Consider the following 19,034-nt stretch of genomic DNA (forward strand, 5'->3'; position numbering starts at 1 on the left):
AATCCAATATGATGTTGATCAAACTACTGATCTTTTAATAACGCAGTGTAGCTCTCCCAGCAGTTGTATCTCGCTGACAGTCACGTCTGGATCGCTTCCTTTGGGCCAAGGCTTTGAACAGAGAAGCTGACAGGTTTCTGTTTGCCTTAGATTTTATCACAAATTGTTTTAAAGCTTTTTAAGGGCATATCAGATGGCTCATAAAATCCACAGGCATTTCAATAATAATAATTTAAAAAAAAATTAAAAAGAAAGAAAGGAGTTCTATTAGCTGTCCTGGTGAAGAGCAGTTTTAAATGCTCCCAAAGAGGAACATCAACACCACTCAGGAGCTGTGCTCTTTCCCGTCTCCGTAGCTGCCGTTAGTTCTTGTTTACGGAGCCTGTAGGCAAAGCTACAGAAAAAGCTGTAGCCACCCTGCACAACACCCTCCTCTGAAAGGCAAATGTGCACATTTTTCCTCTCACAATTTCCATTTAAAGTACGAATTTAAGGTTTTTCTAAGCCTTGCCTCTCCACACAAGAATAATTCAGCTGCAATTTGCATTTTCGATGTGCTCGAAATGAACACCAAGATGACTCATGCGCTGTTTATAAGATGCCAGTATTTGCTGGTAAATACCTTGCTACAAACAAGCTATAATTTAAGTATTCAAAAGTCTTGCTTCTGCATAAAATTACTACTAAGTGTACTTTTGGAGACCATGACCAGAACTTCAATTTCAGGCTTGCAAAGCTCTTCCTACACAATGATTCTTAAAAGTACGAGTGGATTTTCTTCTCTGATAACAGCAATCATTGTGTCTCTGTAATTGCAGAAAAGATTACCTGGCTTTTAATTCACATTAGTCAGCTCCAACAATACCGTGCTTCTTTCCTTTCCTTCAAAATAAACTAATTATTGTCAATCAGCCCACTGGAATGTTAACATTCTCCATAACCTGCCCTTCAGATGCAGTCATAAATGCAAAAAACTAGCTAATATAAACTAATCAGAGCCCAAGAAATATCTCAAAACATATTTGTACTGCAGTCTATCATTTTTTGTCACATTATTACCAAATATTTTCTTTCATCTGGACAATAACAGCCTTTTCATATAGCTCTATAACGCTTTTCATCTAACTACTCACAGCTCCCGTGTTAATTAAAAGCATTAAGTCCCTGAGTAATGTGGCAGACATCGCAACATTTCTGAACTCTAAACATTTTCACTATCAAAAGCTGATCAACACAGCTTTATGCATCAAGTGGGTTGGACAAAGAAAACTCCCCAGGCCAGTTCTTTCTGCCCGTGCCCAACTTGAGCACAAACTCACAAGCGCAGGACCTGGAGTCGCTCACAGAGGAACCGAGGCGGTGACGGTCACTCGTCCCTGCACGTCCCACCAACACTCCAAACACAAGCTGAGGTTCCTGCTCTGCATTTGCTTCCAGCTGGTGGAGCTGGAGGAAGACAAGGTAGCTGGAAGGCTCGGGAAGCAATCCATGTGCCGAGCCTAAAATCAGCCGTGACGCACGGGGAGCCGCGAGCGCCATATGGCCGGCGCCGGCAGATGCCGTGGGGACGGGGCTCTGTGTCTGCTGCTGTACCTGTGACACCCAGAAACAAGCCTTCCCCTCCAGATCAGCGATCAATAATTCATCTGATAACTGAAAGGCAAAGGGAAAAGGTGCCAGTTCTCCGTGGGGTACGAGCAACGCTGTGCTTTTGAAAAGAGGCTGCCGCCTCGGAACGCGGGACAAGCGGAGCTGCAGGGAACGTTTGACACGGTGACAAGCTGCACTACACCTAACCCTGTGTAATCCTGACATAACCTGAAAATTAAACTGCCAGTGCCACGCTTTGTTTATGCAAAAGGCTCCTATTAAAACGTTGCAGCTGAATTAAGCGTTCGAAAGCAAAAAAATCTAGGCGCCGAAAAACAAGCTCCACGGAGAAAAAGAGATTTACCAAGATTATCTGGAAATAATCAATGAATCCTTGAAATATAAGTGGTCCCAGTCTTCCCCAAAAGTCAAGGGCTTTTGGGTAGGACTCCTTCAACTGTTGCTTAGGAGCCTTGGATGGGGATAATAACACCCTCCACCCAACTGGTGTGCATAAAACTTCCACTTAAAAAGCGACTGCAAACTGACTCAGGCTGCTCTCAGCTCCGATCGATGGGAACACGTACCCAGGATAAACGAGCTCAGCCTCCCGTGGCAGCGCTCACTTCGGAGGGAGCTGTCACAACTGTGAGCCTGTCTACCCCGAGGGATGGCAGATGTGAGAAACTGGGTGGTTCAGCTCACAGCCGCCTTTGTTCGGTGCGTGAGGGAGGAGCGGGGAGACTTCAGCAACAGCCAAGCAGGGAGCAGGAAGAAACTAAACCAGGGCAATTAAAATTCAACAATAAATCAGTTATCAGAGCATCAGACGCTCTTCTCTGCCCGGACCGACAGAGAAGTGCTCTGAACCAGGTGGGAAGTGTCTGTTCTGGCCCGAGCAATGTGTTCCTTCCCTGACTGAAGAGAAACAGACAAAAAAATGCTGGGATTTGCCGAGTTTAGTAGTTGATACATTTTAATAAGATTGAAAGGGTTTGTGTGCCCCCAGCGTGTAGCTGAGTTGTTTTTGCTGGGCCCACAAAAAGCAAGGGCACTGCCCAGACCAAGCCAATGCCAGCCTGGAATAAGCCCCCAAAATTCAGCTCAGGCTCCTGCCTGCTCGGGCTTGCCAGAAATCAGCACTCAAGTAATTCATTTAAAAATTCCCATGGGCTGCAGCCAGTGTTACCTTCACTATGAATACGTTGTCATTTTTGCTACTTATTTGGAGTGCTTTTTTTGCTGTAGAACTATGAGAAACAGACAAATGCAGAGAGACAACGCAATTTTCCTGGGAGAGTGTTAACAGCTCCACGCAGCTATTGATCCCAGCCAGATCCAACACGGCACGGGAGAGCACGAGGGAGGTCAGAGGAACAACCTCCAGCCATCATTTCTTCTCAGGGAAATGTCTGAAATTGAGAATTCCAAAAGAATGGCTCGGGAGTGGAAATAAAATTAGATTCCCCATCAAGTTTGCAAATGGAGAACATCTCCAGCAGTTTCTGCCCGGAGCTTCTCCACAGCCATGCACAAAAACCACACAGTCCTCCTGCCTAAATCCAGCAGTCTCCACTCTGAGTGCACAATGCCAAGCAGTGTTTAGAATGCACAATCAATCCTCAATCTCAGCTAGTACGGTTCCCTCTATAAGAGAAGTATGGTAACGCCTTTTTTTTTATTATTATTACCAACCGTGATCTGAAATCAAAAGCAGTTATTAAGCTTTTTACTCATGACAAAAAAAAAATGATTTGGCAGGTAGGAGCAATCATAATTAATATTTAAATGTAAAAACAGATGTTGCTTCTTGTTGAATTCACTTCAAATATTAAGACATTTACCAGTATTCTGGATGTGCAAACTAATGGAGAAGAAAATGTTTACTTTTCATCCCCCTTGGGTCTGTGGGTCTTTTATACCTTGAAACATAAATACTTGAAATTATCTGACTTAGCTCTAAAAACCCAAGATGCAGTCCCAGGATACTCGAGAGCCACTAATAACAGGTTTGGAAAAATCAGAAATTAGGTTTTACCTTCTCTCCTCTCACAAGTCCTTTTCTTTTGCCTACTCTTTTTCTCTTTTTAGAATTGCTGTTGAATTCCAACGAAATGCCTCAGTTTTCAAGATGGTTCACCCCGGTTCTGCTAAGGTGACAAGGTGGAGTTGTCCATTCACTCTAGGAGGCAGACATTAGGTGGACAGAGTAATTCAGTTACAGACAATTAGATAATTGTGATACAATTCCTGCAACTGGATTTATTTCCTTGTATCGAGACAAGGTCTTGAAATAGACAAAGATGAAGAGAGGTGGGTGGCTTCACCTCATCCAAGGGTGTCTTCACTTGAGTGCTGTAAGATTTGAGTTCACTTGGTGTGCTATTTGTTGCACCTGGAATAAGAACTGGTACTTTTTGGTTTTTGTAAAGCATATTCTCTCTGTTCTCCTTCTGTTGAAGTGTTCCTGGCAATAAGTACCTCAGTGTCATGGTCTGCCAACAGTGGGTGTTGAACAAAATGCAACTTTTAGAGCTATGATAATGCAAAAGCATCCTGAATCCTTCCAGCAGACTCACTTCTCCTGTTCTAATAAAAATGAAATAAATATAATAAAAATGCCTTGGCATTTCTCTCAAAGTGCACGTATTATATCCTTCATTTTTTATTATCAGAGGACATGGCAGACACCTGTACAATGATTTGCTGGGCAGGGCAAACAGCCCAAACGCAGAATTAACCTTTGTTCTCTTCGACAAAACCGGAATCTGACAAGAATAAGTTACATCTCAGACCTTATTAACCTAATAAATGCTGCCACCATACTAATAAACACTTTCTTGCTCTCAGACATGTCCCTCAGTATTCCTTTCAGCCCACAATTAACTCTCCCAAGGCAAGTGTTTGGAGAGTTCCCCCCGCCCAGGGACGGGGCTCCAGCAGTGACCCCTCCATCCCTGAGGTAAGCAGCGGTGGCCCTGCACCGTCACACGCCGGCTCTGGAGGCTGCTGCTCCCAAAGTCCCCCTGGCAAAGGTCAGGAAGACTTCCAGAGCTCCCAGGTTTGGCCAAAAACCCCCAGGGATGGGGTTACAGTGACTGCAACATCGCTCTAATCAACAAAATAGGAGCTCCTTTTTTTCAAGAGTTAATCACAGGACTTCACTTGTCTCTAAGTTGCCTTGATAGATGAGAGCACAATAATATAAATAAGAAATGACAGTTTACCAAAGAAGGTTAACATAAGGTCACGACCTTTTTCTACTTCACTTCTGCAGCTTATTCATGCATGAAAACACGCTTTTGTAGCTGTAGCCTCCGCATCCCTTACAGAACTGGACTTGTGCCAACAACTGAGCTTTAAAATTACCATTTAAAATACCACTTCAAATGGTATTTATGTTCAGAAAATACCGTTTCTGCATTTTGCAATGCTCGAGTAGAACTGTTCCGCATTAGAATAAAATATGAAATGAGGATATCTCTGCATTTCACAGCCTATCTCGCTGACACAGCGGTACCTCTGCTCCACGAACAAGGAGGGATTGGACACACACCCATTCCCTCTCCCTTCCCCAGACCAGGTCACACCTTTCTGAGCAAACCCACCCAGGGCTCCTGCCCAGGCTGCCCCAGGAACACCCCACGGATGCACAGGGCACAGCATCAGCCTGACAGCCCTACACTAGTAAATGTCAAATATTAATTTGTCACATTATTTGTGCAGTGATTTAAAGCCAAATCCCGTCTCATCATTCATTTCCATCAGGCACACGAGGAAGCAGGAGATTTCTGTCACAATCTGTAATGCCTGCACCAGGAGCTGCCAGGAAATATTTCTCTGTCAGAGAAGTAAACTGAAGGCTGGAGAGTGAGAGCTGCAGTACAACATGGAGATAATTAGTTTTGAAAGGCTAATCAGGTCACTGCTCTGGCTGGCATTTCTCTGGAGATGCACAGGTCTTCAGCTCAGCACATCCTGCCTCTTGATCTCTCACCAAAGTGAAGGAAGACTTTACAAACTACGCAACTCTGGATGACATATCCTGCCATAAGAACCCCCAAACAGCCAGGAAAGATCCCTACAATAGCCAGGAAATATCCCTACAGCCCTTGGGTCAGGATAGATCCCTCAGCACAAGGGATCCCTCAGTCCCAGGCTGTGCCGCTCCATTCCCTGCCCCATGTGGGTCCAACCAGCCACAGAATCACTCAAGAACGCAAAGGTTTAATCAAAGCTATAGCAATTAACTGTTTTCAGGTTATCTCAACTATTTTACACTGTTGTCTTATGCATATTCATGGAGCCTTGTGCCTTGCACGCATCTCTGACACCTTGGAAGGTGGAGATGTTGAGCACTGTCAGCTCATTCAAGCTGTGAAATTAGGCCTTTGGGTCTCCAAAAAAAATTGCTCACAAACCCCCAGCAGTGCTTGATCAAAAGAGCAGCGCACTTCAGTATGTTGTCGGTTAGTGAATCTTTATCCCTTTCCCTTCCTTAGCATTAAACAGCCACAAATGGCTAAAAAAAAAATTTTCAAAAACCCAACAGTTCTTTCCTGACATGCTTCCCTTTTGTCAGAAGGATGCTCTATTTTGTTTCAGAAAAACACGATCAATCTTTCCAGTAATAATGACTCTCTGAATAAATTCGGTACTACTTCCATGCTCTTTTCTAACAATGCACCTTATTTGTACCTTGGCTTATAAAAAACACCCCGTACACTGATCGATCATTGCAGGCACCAGTGAAATAAAACCAACCATGAGACAAATAATGGGAGCAGAACAATAGTGCACATCTATTTAACGCCCGAGTTTAGACTAAGGGATAACATAAAGCACAACGATGCAATAAAGGCAGAAAGAACGGAACAACCCAGAACAACAATAAACTTTATTCCTCCAAAACACCACTGGTTAATCTGAATCAGGAGCTGTTTTACTCCCACCTGCAAAAACCACTCCTTTGAGCAATGCAGAGGCATTAATAAAACCCCAGTTCACACCCTGTAAGACCTTCCAGCAGCGCACACAGTTTTTGTTTGAGAGGTCACTTTTCCCCCACACAGTAACCAGCCACTAAGTTACTCATCTTCTAACACCTGATGGCCACAGGTTGGCTGAAACTGGCCTCCTTGCAGGTCAGAACAGCCAAATTCTCACTGTCACCTCTGCAAAAGTTCAGGTGTATTTAGTGACACAACCACGTTCACTCTGTTTTATCACTTGAGCGCCTCTGGTTCATTGTGTATTTCCATTTTTGCCTGAAGATTTAAAAAAACAATGGCTTCAAAACAGCTAATAATATATTCCCTTGCAATTCCCAGTCAGATAAAATATAGTACAAAAATCAAATGCCTTGAGCTTGGTCTGAGTTTTTAAAGACTGTCCAAATGCTAGAATTTAAGGCGTATTCTAAGAATTGAATTGTGCAGAAGGAACACTAATTTGACTAAATTATTAAAATAAGACTAGTCTAAAGGAAGAATGACTCTTGCATGCTAAGGATTATGATGAATAGGAGCCCTGCTTTCAAAAATCTTGGGGTGTGGACAACTTTTATGCACTGAAAGCAGTAAGCAGTCATCAAAACACAGACCTGTGTGCTGGCTCAAGGGCATGCTGCCAGTCAGTCCCCCAAAGAGGCGAGAGAGATGAAGTAGCAGGGATCTGTGAATCATAAATTATATTCCTGGGCTGAGCTCTCCAAAGGCCGAAATGAAAACATGGAGGACCATAATGAAATACTTCAATCAAAATAAAACAACCATCTACAGCTTATTTACACCATCAAGGTGGATCTCAGCTGATAGGTTGCCATAGAAAATAATTCCATCATCTTTTAGCAAAAAAAGGAGTATAGCCAAATAAATTATAAAGTTGGGATAAAGCATATGACCACAGGCAAGAAGGGCTTTGTACAAACCTTAAAAAGGAGTTGGACAACAGTAAAATGAAATCTTGGAAGAAGGGAATTTGTGAGACACTGTGCAACGGGAAAAGCCAGAGAACACAGTTTGCTGTGAAAAGATGATAATGCAGTTCATGAAAAGCTGCCCTGAGATTAAAAAAATACCATCACTGATGCATTTTCTGCAGCACTGAAAGGCAGGGGCAGTGCAATCCAGGCACACAGCAGAGCACACCAGAGCATGTGGCAGCACATCCCCATTACCTGTGTCAGGGGACAGCTCAGCAAGAAGGAGCTGCTCTGGCCTGCGTACAGCACACCTTGGGTACCTAACACCTGACCTTCCACAGCACCTGATGATGCACAAAATGTAGTGACTGTAGGTCAACACATCATCTGGGCTTGTTTACACCCACTCTGTTTGCCAGTGCACCTTTAGGAAGTCTGACCTCGTTTCATTATGTGTTCTACCATAAGTTTCTTCATAAGAACGAATTTTACCCTATAATGAATTAACTAGACTTAAATTTCCCCTGCGAAAAAGACAAATGGGTTTACGTAACATGTGGTTTTAAATCCTTTTTTATTCAGTTAATCTCTAGCGGTGGAATTGTGATTGAAATGTGAAAATGTATGTGTATTTTCTGATAAGAACCTTTTTTTTGCTGTAGAGACAGATGAAATATTATCAAGCGCATACACTGTCTTCAAGTTTTTAAACTGATGACGGAAATCCCATAATCAGAACATGGCACAGCCAATCCAGGTTAAGTGATAACATTTTTTTCAACAAAATAAAACAAAACCCCAACCCTTTGAAGTGTTCTTACAGTTACATCTTCATAATCCAGACACGAGAAGATCTGCGCTCTCGACAACTCCGAGCACACGCTCTTCAGCTGGCTCCACATAAAAGCCAGCGTTTCCTTCCCCTTCCTAAGTCTGCTGATTCCTTAGTAACAATGAGACATGGCACAAACCTGCACAGGATTTTCCATCTTCCCCCAGTTTCTGGCCAGCTGGACACTTGCAGTGGTAGCTGCCGATGGTGTTGCAGCAGCGGTCGTGGCAGCCGCCGTTCTCCGTGGTGCACTCGTTGACATCTGCCAGGAGAAAGCACAAGCAACCACTGAAGAGTGGGCTCTGACCACGGCACCTGGATATCTGAGGACAGTCGTGTCTGACTGATGTGAAAAAATGAGAGTTTCTGAGATAAACAGCTCAGGACCCTGAGGCAACCCCAGGAGCAGCGAGGCCCAGCTATGCTGCTGAGCCCCTCCACCCAACCAGGTTGTGCCATGAGAGGTTTAGATTGGGCATCACAAAACATTTCCTCATTGAAAGGATTGCCAAGCACTGGAACAGGGTGCTCAGGGAAGTGGTGGAGTCACACTCCCTAGAGGGATTTAAAAGACAGATATCACAGAATCATTACAATAGGGGAACACCTCTAAGATCCTCGAGCCCAGCCATTAGTGGACGTGGCACCTGGGGACATGGTTTAGGGGTGGGCTTGGCAGTGCTGGGTTAATGGTTGGACTCAATGGTCTTAAAGATCTTTTCAGCCTAAACGATTCTGTGATTCTAAGAGTTGCAAGGGTGGGATTTTCCTCCTCCCCTTCTGCATAAGGTGAGTGCAGAGCCCACCTGGCCCTGGCTGCAGGCTCCACCCAACTTCCACCTCTGGAACAACCTCTATACAGTAATTTCCAGCAGCCTCACTTGGGTATTAGGGTGCTGCTAGAAGTTGTGGCAGAGATGAGAAACCTCTGAAAGATGGTAGGATTTTAAATCAATTACGGTCCTGCTTCCTGTCAGGTGCTGTTGTCTACACACCTGACCTGTTCACCTTGTAAGCCGGTGCTTTCCTGCATGCAAAATGGAACTTTACACATTACAAATGAAGAACATTAAAGAATTAAATGAAAAGAAAAAATAAATAAGTAAACAGACAGCCAGTGGCAGAGAAAAAATCAATAGCAAAGACATTCACTTACATATCTACTTAAATACCCTACATAAGAAATTCAAAGAAGTATGAGAGAAGCCATCAGGCCAGCAGTGCTGCAGAGACAACAGACGGTATGGAGGTGATTTCCAAAACAGAACATTTGTTCAAAGGGGATGGTAAATGCAACAAGCCCAGCAGGTATTTGCTGCACTGATTCCATGCACACTGAACTTGGGAAATGCCTTCTCATTCACTTTGCTCTCTGAAGTGTTCATGTCCCACAAACAGCAGTGCAAGGGCAAGCAGGGATGGACCCGTGTGAGATTAATGGGCTCTGGGGGGCTTGGCTTCGATTTTTGGGCAAATGCCTTGATCTACCCTGGTGGCAGAGCCAGGGCTGAGGGGACACCGCACCTCCTCAAAGCCCAGGCTGTGGTGACAGATGTGACAGGCCTTTGGCACTGGGGGGAGGCTCACACTGCTTTCAGGTCAGACAGCAGGAAAGACAGGAGGAGGATTAAACAGCAGAAGATAAGCATCATCACCACTGTAAAAACCACAGGCAGTTACTTCATATTAGTGGCACTCCTCATTCCTAAGGGGAAATGAGGCATCTAAAAACACCCATTTAATTAGTTTGTAAAGAAAAATAATAATAATAAAAAAAATTCACATTCGTGCAAGAGAGGTGAGAGCCTTTCAACTGCAACCCTTCGGTGTTAAAGACTAAGATTCACCAAGGTTTGTTAGTTCTTTGATGAGCTCGAGCTTCACTTGACTGGCTCATTTCTGATCCTGGCTAAAAGCCACAGAGTAAAAGAAATTTTTGAGGAGGTTTCAGACTATTAAAAAGCTAAAAGTGCATCGTGAAGCATCAACATTTGCTAAAGCGTAGATGAAGAGGCACAAACCCACTAAAACCACCTCACTTCTCTACAGCGTTAGATTCAACGCGATGACCAACAAAATTATCATTTCTATGTCCTCAGTGATACTGGAAAACACTGGCAGGTTATACTAAAAAAAGAAATAAAGCAAAATTCAGTTATCTCAGAGCCACACAACAAACCAAATCCTAACCCGCGCGAAGCCAGCGGGGCTCTTCTCCATTCCACGCGATTTAAACAGAAACTTTTTCCCCGAGAAGAACACTCCCCCCACCCCCTTCCTCTCCAAAAACAAACGGCACCAAAAATAAGAACGTGCGTCTGCTCGCTTCTCCTCGGCAGGAACATATGACAGCAGACAGATTTTGGACGCGTTCCTCCGAGCACTGGGAGGAGGCACGCGAGCGCTCGGCGCCGCGCGCGGGCCCCTTCCAAGGGATTTAATCCCCCCGGCTCGCAGACATCTTGATGTGCCTCGTGGTAATAAACAGTAATGAGCCACAAAATGACCCGGCTCCACAGCTTCGACTTCTTATTTCTGCTAACAGGATTGAAAACTAACAAAAACTCCTTGTTCTTTTTATTTAAGCTAAGAACTGCTTTATTCTTTAGCGCCCACAATGCTAGGTGACCTCCTGGCGTAAAATATTGACTGGGTGAGGTGGTCTGGGATATACAGCCCGATTTATTAACACCAGTGTGTTTTGTTCCAATATTTTGAACCAAAATATTGGAACAAAACCTTTCTAGCTGAAGATGCCATCATTATCCCCTTGATTTCACCAGGGTATAATCCATTCGGAAGTGCATAGTGCTGGTGCATGCTAATATGCAGGAAGCTTCTCCTTTGATTGCAGAGTGTTCCTGTTAGCAACTAAAAATCTTTTCCTTCCTTGTTCATCATAAAATGCTGTGGCCCAGCATGGTGCTGCATGACTGAAAACCCCACTTCCTCTTTCTTCTAACCCTACCTTCTTAATGCTCTGTCCAGGATTTCCTTGTCTCTGCCTTAATATTTGTTTCCATCTTTCGATGAAACGTTTTCATGCACTTCTTTGCTGCTTTTTACACCAGAAACCCATCACTTCTTCTGTTACACTCACAAACCCTGCCTTTCCATCACCATGTGCCTTTAAAACAAGCACCTTATTTAAAGCTAACCATCATAAAATAAACCATAATTTAACTTCTGAGTTAAGACACCAAAAAAAGCTTTCTTGATACAGCTTTATTACAGAGCAGTCACATTTGAAGGAATACACTGAGTAGGAATGTCTCACCAGTTTTAGCCCTAATGCTATGACAATTTGCTCTCTAAGCTTCTCCATCCTTTGCTGTCCTGTCTCCTGCTTAAGACCTTCTCCACTGCCTGCTCCCTGCCAAGCTGTTTTCTGCAACTCCGTAATAAAGGTCAGATGTTGCCTCAGTCCAAAGAAGCACAAAAAGAAATGATCTGAATGTGAAGTAATAAAGAATGTGTTTTACATTTGTAAAAGGCCGGGTCATAGAGCTTTTACAAGCCACAATCAGCTGTTCCATATTCCTAAAACAGAGTAGTCAGGATTTTAAAATCTGATTACAGCTTTGCCACTAAAAAAAAAAAAAGTAAAAATAAACTCAACAAAAACAATTCTGTCAAATGATAAATTTCTGTCTGCTTTCCATATTCAATGTCACTCAAGGTTGCAAATATATTTTGCCTTTTGAATAGTGAGAAAAATGACAGAAAATTTCTGACACGTAACAAGTCTGCCACGTTAGGTCTGACAAAAGTTCAATGCTATCAAGCCTATCAATCCATCTGTAATGACATGCTGTAGGCACTTAAAAAAAAAAATAAATGTGATGTTTGCTACTGCAATGTTTCACATTTATTTATAGAGCCAATGTTGCAACACAAAAACATTATCCATGGGACCGACTGGATGTGAGCCTTCAATCTTGCCATGGGAAAAATAATTGAAAACACCTTGCATTTAGATTAACTTGATATTAACTTTATATATGATCTGTCTAGCATATGTGTGTGGGGGGGGTAAAAAAATCCACAATATATTTTAAATTCAGTAGTATGTTAAAATATGAGTTACTGACATGTGCCCACGTCCTACACTCCCTGCACTTGTGGTACTGTAGAAGAGAACTATATGGAAAAGGTGTCTTTTCTCCAAATATCTTATAAAATACTTGATATGGAAGGGAACATACCCTTTTTTATTTTCATGAAGTAGACCACCTTTGCCCAGTTAACCCCACCTGGGAGCTACATGCTAAATGGAGAAGGACAATTCCAATCCCTTCACCTCCCTGTCCTTGTTAATGCTATTCCACCTGAAAACGTCCCATGTCCTCAGCGCCAGGGAAAACAACCCTTCACCAAGTTTTTACGAAAATGTAGGCGATTTCAGATTTCCTACAAATAAATGAAGGCTTTATGTGAAAGCAGACACTGGACAGAATGGTTTTCATCGGTAACTCCAGCTTGAAATCTAACAGCAGCGACCTGCTCTATCACCAGTTCGCAAAAGTAGAAAGTAAATGAAGAAGAATCACTGTAATAAGCAGAAGTACACATTGGCACTGGGGCAGAAGTCTCCTCTCCGCCTCTCCACTGAGCTGTTGGTGAGGGCTGCAGCTCTGCAGGGAGCTCAGTTCAGCATCTTTAAAACCCAGTGAGGGATTAAGCCTGCCCTGAGCACAGGACTGGCCAGAGCTGGGGAAGGAGAAAGTACCAAGCAGGGGCTCAGCTCTGCAGCAGAAAAACCTTGCAGCGGAACACCACCTAATTTTGGCAGCAGTTTGTATGTTCAGCTCAGTGGAACACAGCAGTTAACTCACTGCCTAGGCTGAAGTGTTTTTATTTTCCCCATACAACAAGTTTATGCCATATTCATTAATATAAAGACTAATTTTTAAGATAACACAAGGAATCTCGCAACTGCTTGCGGCGCAGCATTTAAAACCCATTTTCCAAGGTTTCTGTACCTATCAGCTGTATAAGAGCAACAACTTTATTTATTTAAGGCAGCCACATGCAAAGTTGCCATTTGGGTGCCCAGCTCTGGGGCTAACCCGTGCTCTGACCCGTGAGCCACCGACTCCAGCGCGTGCCAGAGCTCCCTGGACTTGTAATAAATCACTGAAGTGGAATAAAATCTGTAAAAAAATCATTCCCATTGTTATTGCAATCCTGCCTGAACAAAGCCCACCAGCACGGAGCGAGGAGGTGATTTTGATTAGTTTAAAAGCATTTGGGTAACACACCCTGCTTCAATCAGGGGTCACAGCAACCACAGCATATTTATTTAGAGGGAAGACAACATTTTACTAATAATACTTGGGATCTTCACCCGAAAACAATGATGAAGATGGGCCAATTTCAGGAATCAAAATGTTAAATATCTTTAAGAAGGCAGTTTGATTCCTCTCTCTAATAGGCACTGCCAGTTTATATTGACTTTTATGGCAATTTAGAGATGTAAATTCTTAACTCAGAAAACATAAATGCTGTTGGGTAAAAAAAAATCAAACCCTCATAATGGTTAGGATCAAAGTCTAAATATAGTTATCATGTGCACTTGAAATGCTCCGATATGTGCACTTTGTTATATCTGAGTTCTACACCTGGCTTACCAAGGTGTAGAACTGTAACTCTCTTACAATTTGCTTTTATAAGGAGGTATTACATGCAAGTGTCTGCAAATCACAATGCTTATTTGACAATTTCTCATATATTGATCTGAATAATTTGATTGAATTTTAAAAAAATGCTGAAGATTAAAAAAAAAAAAAAGTACCTTCTAAAGTTTTACACACTGTTTTTTTGTTTTTTTTTTTAATTACAGCTCAGATGGTCTGCAACCAAAATCATACATCTAAAAAAATCCTGAAACTTGAGAAAATCCGCTTGAACTTTAAGGGCCACTCACTGCTACAGTGCAACACAGTTCACACGAGCACACATGCACATGTATCATATCAACATTACACATAAATAGAATGCAATGAACAAATACACTGGACAGGCTGCCAGGCACAACCCTCACGCCCCAAAGACTGCATCTGTCTTTTTCTTGGTTTCCTGCAGAAAGCTTTGCAGCGGCTGTCTTTGAGCAGTAATTGTCTCTAAAACATAAATTACATACATCACTTCCAGCACTAACCATAAATTATCCGCCTGAATAGCAAACAAAGCTGCTCGTTCTGATAGTCAGCGCAGCCCTGCCCAGGTATTGATTAAACACTCTCAATGCTTTATTAGGTTTTCTTCCCCCACAAAGTCAATAGCAGGATGAATATTTCTTCTTGGGCTGTTATGAAGTATCGTAAATCTGAGTCATTATTAACAAGCGCCTGATTAGTGGAGCAAACTTATCGGAGAGTTTGGCACAGGCTCCGGGAGCGTCACCTCCCAGCAAACACCCATCACTGCCACTGTCTCTGCTGCCAGCTGTGCTCCTTGTGCTTCCACAAGTTATCACCCCCTTTTTCCTTTTTTTTTAATTAAGAAAATTACTGCGGCACTCATTCCTCTTTATCCCCGTGTCACAATCCCATATGCATCCATCACGTACCGAGTAAGTGCACGGCCCCTGTTCCCCAGGGATGTGGGGCTCTGCCATGGTTTGCTTTCTTTTCTTAACTGTGGCACTAAAAAATTCCATTTAATTCAACTTAGATGCAAAACCAAAAGCAAACAAAGCTCCTGGTTAAACATACTTAGCCAGCATTCATTTCTCCTTATTAAAATCATCATCTGAAGGAAAAAAACACAAACGCATTCACCAATCATTTGCACTTGCTCGAATTAAGAACAACTCCTTTGAAGTCAGAATAAAATCCTAACAGGGGAAAATACAGGCTCAAAGTTTAAATAGGTGAAACCACGAGCTCTTAAAGCCCAAGATGCTGGCACACACTGCTGTGTTAGACTGGACCAGCAGCTCATCTTGTGCAGAGAACAATCTGTACCTGCTGCAGGTACAGAGATGGCCCCTTCCACCCCAAGCTCTCCTACACCACACACCAGACTCAGTTCTGAAACTGGCACTTAAAAGCCCTTTTAAAAATTTCTGTCCCTGGTCGTGGCATTCCTCCATAACCACATACATCCTGCTCACCTTTTAAAATCTTTCTTCTTTTTTATTCCTAATGTCCGGCACACTGACAATACTTTGCAACGACGACTTCCAAAACTAAACTGTTACATGAAAGAACACCAGCTTCGATTTCTTTTGATCTCTCTTTAAAATTCTCTGTCAAGTAGGAACTATTCCTTAGAAGGGAAATGCAGGACCTAGACCATGCCCGAAGTTTTCCCCTGTTCACTAACCAGAACTAAACCCAGAGGTGGAGTTGGGAGGTCTATCAGAGTACAATGAGATCCTGTAATGGTGCTCATTTTTAAGCTGTGTTTTCCCAGACAAGGTATGAATAATGCAACCAAACACCCCGGAACATCTGAATAAAGCAACACCAGCCTAGCGGATGCTAATTGGCAGCAATTGGCGCTGATTGTGGAGTGCGGCTGGAGCTGTGATTACAAACAGAGCTGACGCAGCCAGCCCAAACCTCAAGTACTGCTGCTGCAATTAAAGATATTTTATCAAATTAGACAAGTGTTTGCCTTTCCCTGCTATGATGGTTATGAGCAAAACATAAAAGAAAGCCCGGCTGGCTGTATGGCACCTTTCCCACATCGGAGCTCTGCCGAGGTGAGTTTCTTTCTGCTTTGACTTTTTATGCCACAAAATGGAACCCTTTCAGAAAGAATTCAGGGCCCTGCAGGGACATCCTTAAAAGCCCTTGCTTTTATCTAGAAGTGCCTTTGCCCTAAAAATGCAGTCTCTTTGCAGCGTACCTGACTTCCAGCACCGACAAGTGCTGGTTATGCACGCACAAACATGGAAAGGCTTTGAACTTTCCAAGTCTGATTTCACAATGTAAGCCCTCAGTGTTTTTGCAGGCAGGTAAACACTCTTCAAACATCATTTCCAAGGCAGTGACTATCAGTGACTTCAGGACTCTTAGCAACTGGATTGATGTTTTGAGTGCTAAATCTCAAGCACAAGCCCCACAGTTGACTCCAGCCAAGTCCTGGTGCCCAAGGAGAGTTCACAAAATGCACCTTGAACTCCAGACATCCTTGCACCCTGCTGCCTTCTGCTTTCCTGGGGAGGAAGTCAGTAAACCACTTGGCCATGAACTAAGGCTGGCTCTTCACTAATATTTTCTGTTATCCCCAACTCTCCTCTCTTTCTCCTGGATCTCAAGAAAATTTACATGAACTTCTGCCTTTTCTCCAGCTTCCTGTAAACATCCATAAATCAGGTCAGCAGAACTGAATTGAAAAGGATATAAAAAAAAACCCCAGCGTGCTGGGTCATTTCTCAAAGCTTAGCAGCAATTTTTACAGATCTCCATGAAAAGAAAAAAAAAAAAAAAATCAGTCACGGCTATGCAAAAATATGGAGGTTTCCAGGCCAAGACAGCTGGAGAGTGGCTGCCAGTGTCATATAAAAGTGTGAATGACCTGAAGATAGCCATGGGTTAGCCCGTGCCAGCATCTTCAGGACCAAACACAAGCTCAGAGAGCACGGCACTGGCATCAAAAAGGAACAGCAAGGGAGCAAAGGCAGCACTTTGTGTACTCTGCTCAACCTGCACTTTTAAGGGATTTACGATGCCAGGTCTTACGAAGAGCACAGCAATGATCCAACACAGCAATAATAAAACCAGAGATAAAGACAGATGTGCACGTTGGGGATGCCTTTGAGGGTCCCCATGATGAAAGGTGGACGAACAATTTCAAACAGAAATAAATGCTCGTTGCAGGTAAAACCTGTCAAGATGGGTTGGATTGTACCAATTTAGTGGTGGCACACCACGCGCAACGTGGGGTGTTCAGAAGCTCTGCTGTAATATTACTGGAAATTCTGTGTACAGCAGCAGTCTGAGTTTGTGACAGCAGGAATGTGAGAGGACGAGCTCGAGCCAGCAGGATGCAGGAGCAGAGAACCGAGCGCTGCAAGAACAGCTTATCTGGAAATCGGCTTCCAAACATTCAGGGAAAGGACACAAATCACACCTTCAGCTTCTAGGTGTAGAAAGGACAACAAAGAGAAGTCCTGTTGGAAGTGTAGAATAAAGTAAGTGCTCATTCCAGCTTTGTCTCTGTCTTTACTCGGTCTTCAGAAGAACCCATCAATCTGAGCAAACCGATGTCTCCCTTTGTCTACACCTGTGGAATAAATGTCTCAGGTCCAGAAGTGTCCTCGTGTCCGGCGCAACACTGTGGGAAAGGGACACCTGAAGCCCTCCACAACCAATTTTGGTACTTCAATCCACCCCAGGGCAGCTCTCCCCTGGTGCAGAGCAGTCCCTGATGCAGCAGTGCCCAGGACTGCAGGTGATGAGTGACCCAGGGAACCCCCAGAACAGAATTTGTCAAACCCCTCTCCTGCCCACAGGCCCCTGTGCAGGACCCAAGCCCCAAGCCCAGAATTTGCTGCTTAACCTACAAACAGGCTGAGTGTTACAATAGTATGGTCTGAGCAAGCTGACAAATTAGGCAACTTAAATTTCAGGGCATTCCTATTCTAATAAGCCAGTTCCTTACAAACTGTGCTTTTTCATAATATAATTAACCCCCGCACTAAGTATGTGAGCAAATGAGTTCATTTTTCACATGAATAATGAAAACCTTTTTTTTCTTTTTTTCTCTTTTCTTTTCCCAAACCATTACGAACAGAAATGAATATAAAAAATTTCTCAGCAGAGAAAGGATGATGATGTGTGCTGGCTTCTGGTTTAGAATAGGAATTCATTATGGAGATTTAAATGGAAGGTCCTATTTTCTTTTCTTATTTTTCTTAATAGTTGTCCTTGCCAGTCTAATCTGAAACTTTGCTCATCATCAGGGTTAGCCTGGGATCAGATCAACCAGCCTCTGCTATGGCCTGAAATGGGTTAAATTTCTCCTTCTTCCCATATCCTCCTGAATATTCTCTCCTATCTTTTGTTTTCCATTTCTAGAAGATCTTTCTAGCAGTTCTATGTGGGCAGAATTACTCACTGCCCTGACAAAAATCCTATGCTAACTTTAAATGTAAACTCACTCCACTTCCTACTACAGAAAAATAACACTTCTGTCATCATTCCCTGCGTGGCTGAAACACAACCACACAAGCACAGGCCACTCGTTTACAAGAGACACAAATGGGAACTGGTTATTTCACTTTACAGAAGTGTAAACTGTAAGAACTGGCAGAAGTGTGGGGCACGGTCACTGTGCCTTCCAGTGACTGATCTGGTGTGTCAAGGGCAAAGAAACCCATGGGAAGTAAAAAACCCAAAAAAACAAGAAAGATTAAATCTTCATCAGTTTAATTTGCAAAGAAACCCAAGGGAGGTCATTATTCCCACAGTTGCTTGATTTATCTTATGAATTCTTCCAGCTTCTCTGACACCAATGGGTGCTCATTAACTTTTGCTTACTGGGATTGCTGAAACACCCCCAAACCTGAGCTTACTGCCCCTGCTGAAAGGGAGTCCCTTGAAAAGGCAGAGATGGCATTTAGCACTGAACAGGAGCTAAATATTGCAGAGAGGTCTGAATCCTGCTCATCAGAAACAGCACCCAGGTCAGCATCCTTTAGCTGAAAGGGAATTCCCACTAAGGAATTCACTTAAA

The 19,034-nt window shown here is 43.2% G+C and overlaps 1 protein-coding gene across 1 annotated transcript in view; it reads right to left on the reverse strand.

The window, feature by feature from the left end:
- The window catches only part of LOC120757001 (multiple epidermal growth factor-like domains protein 6), a 187,653-nt gene that overhangs the window by 78,915 nt on the left and 89,704 nt on the right, over nt 1-19,034 (reverse strand). Inside the window, exon 5 of the mRNA XM_058421901.1 lies at nt 8,485-8,607. Within this exon, the coding sequence (XP_058277884.1) occupies nt 8,485-8,607 (123 nt within the window). The remainder of the gene's footprint in view (nt 1-8,484; nt 8,608-19,034) is intronic.

This window comes from Hirundo rustica, chromosome 10 (genome assembly GCF_015227805.2).
Source record: "Hirundo rustica isolate bHirRus1 chromosome 10, bHirRus1.pri.v3, whole genome shotgun sequence".
Lineage (NCBI taxonomy): Eukaryota > Metazoa > Chordata > Aves > Passeriformes > Hirundinidae > Hirundo > Hirundo rustica.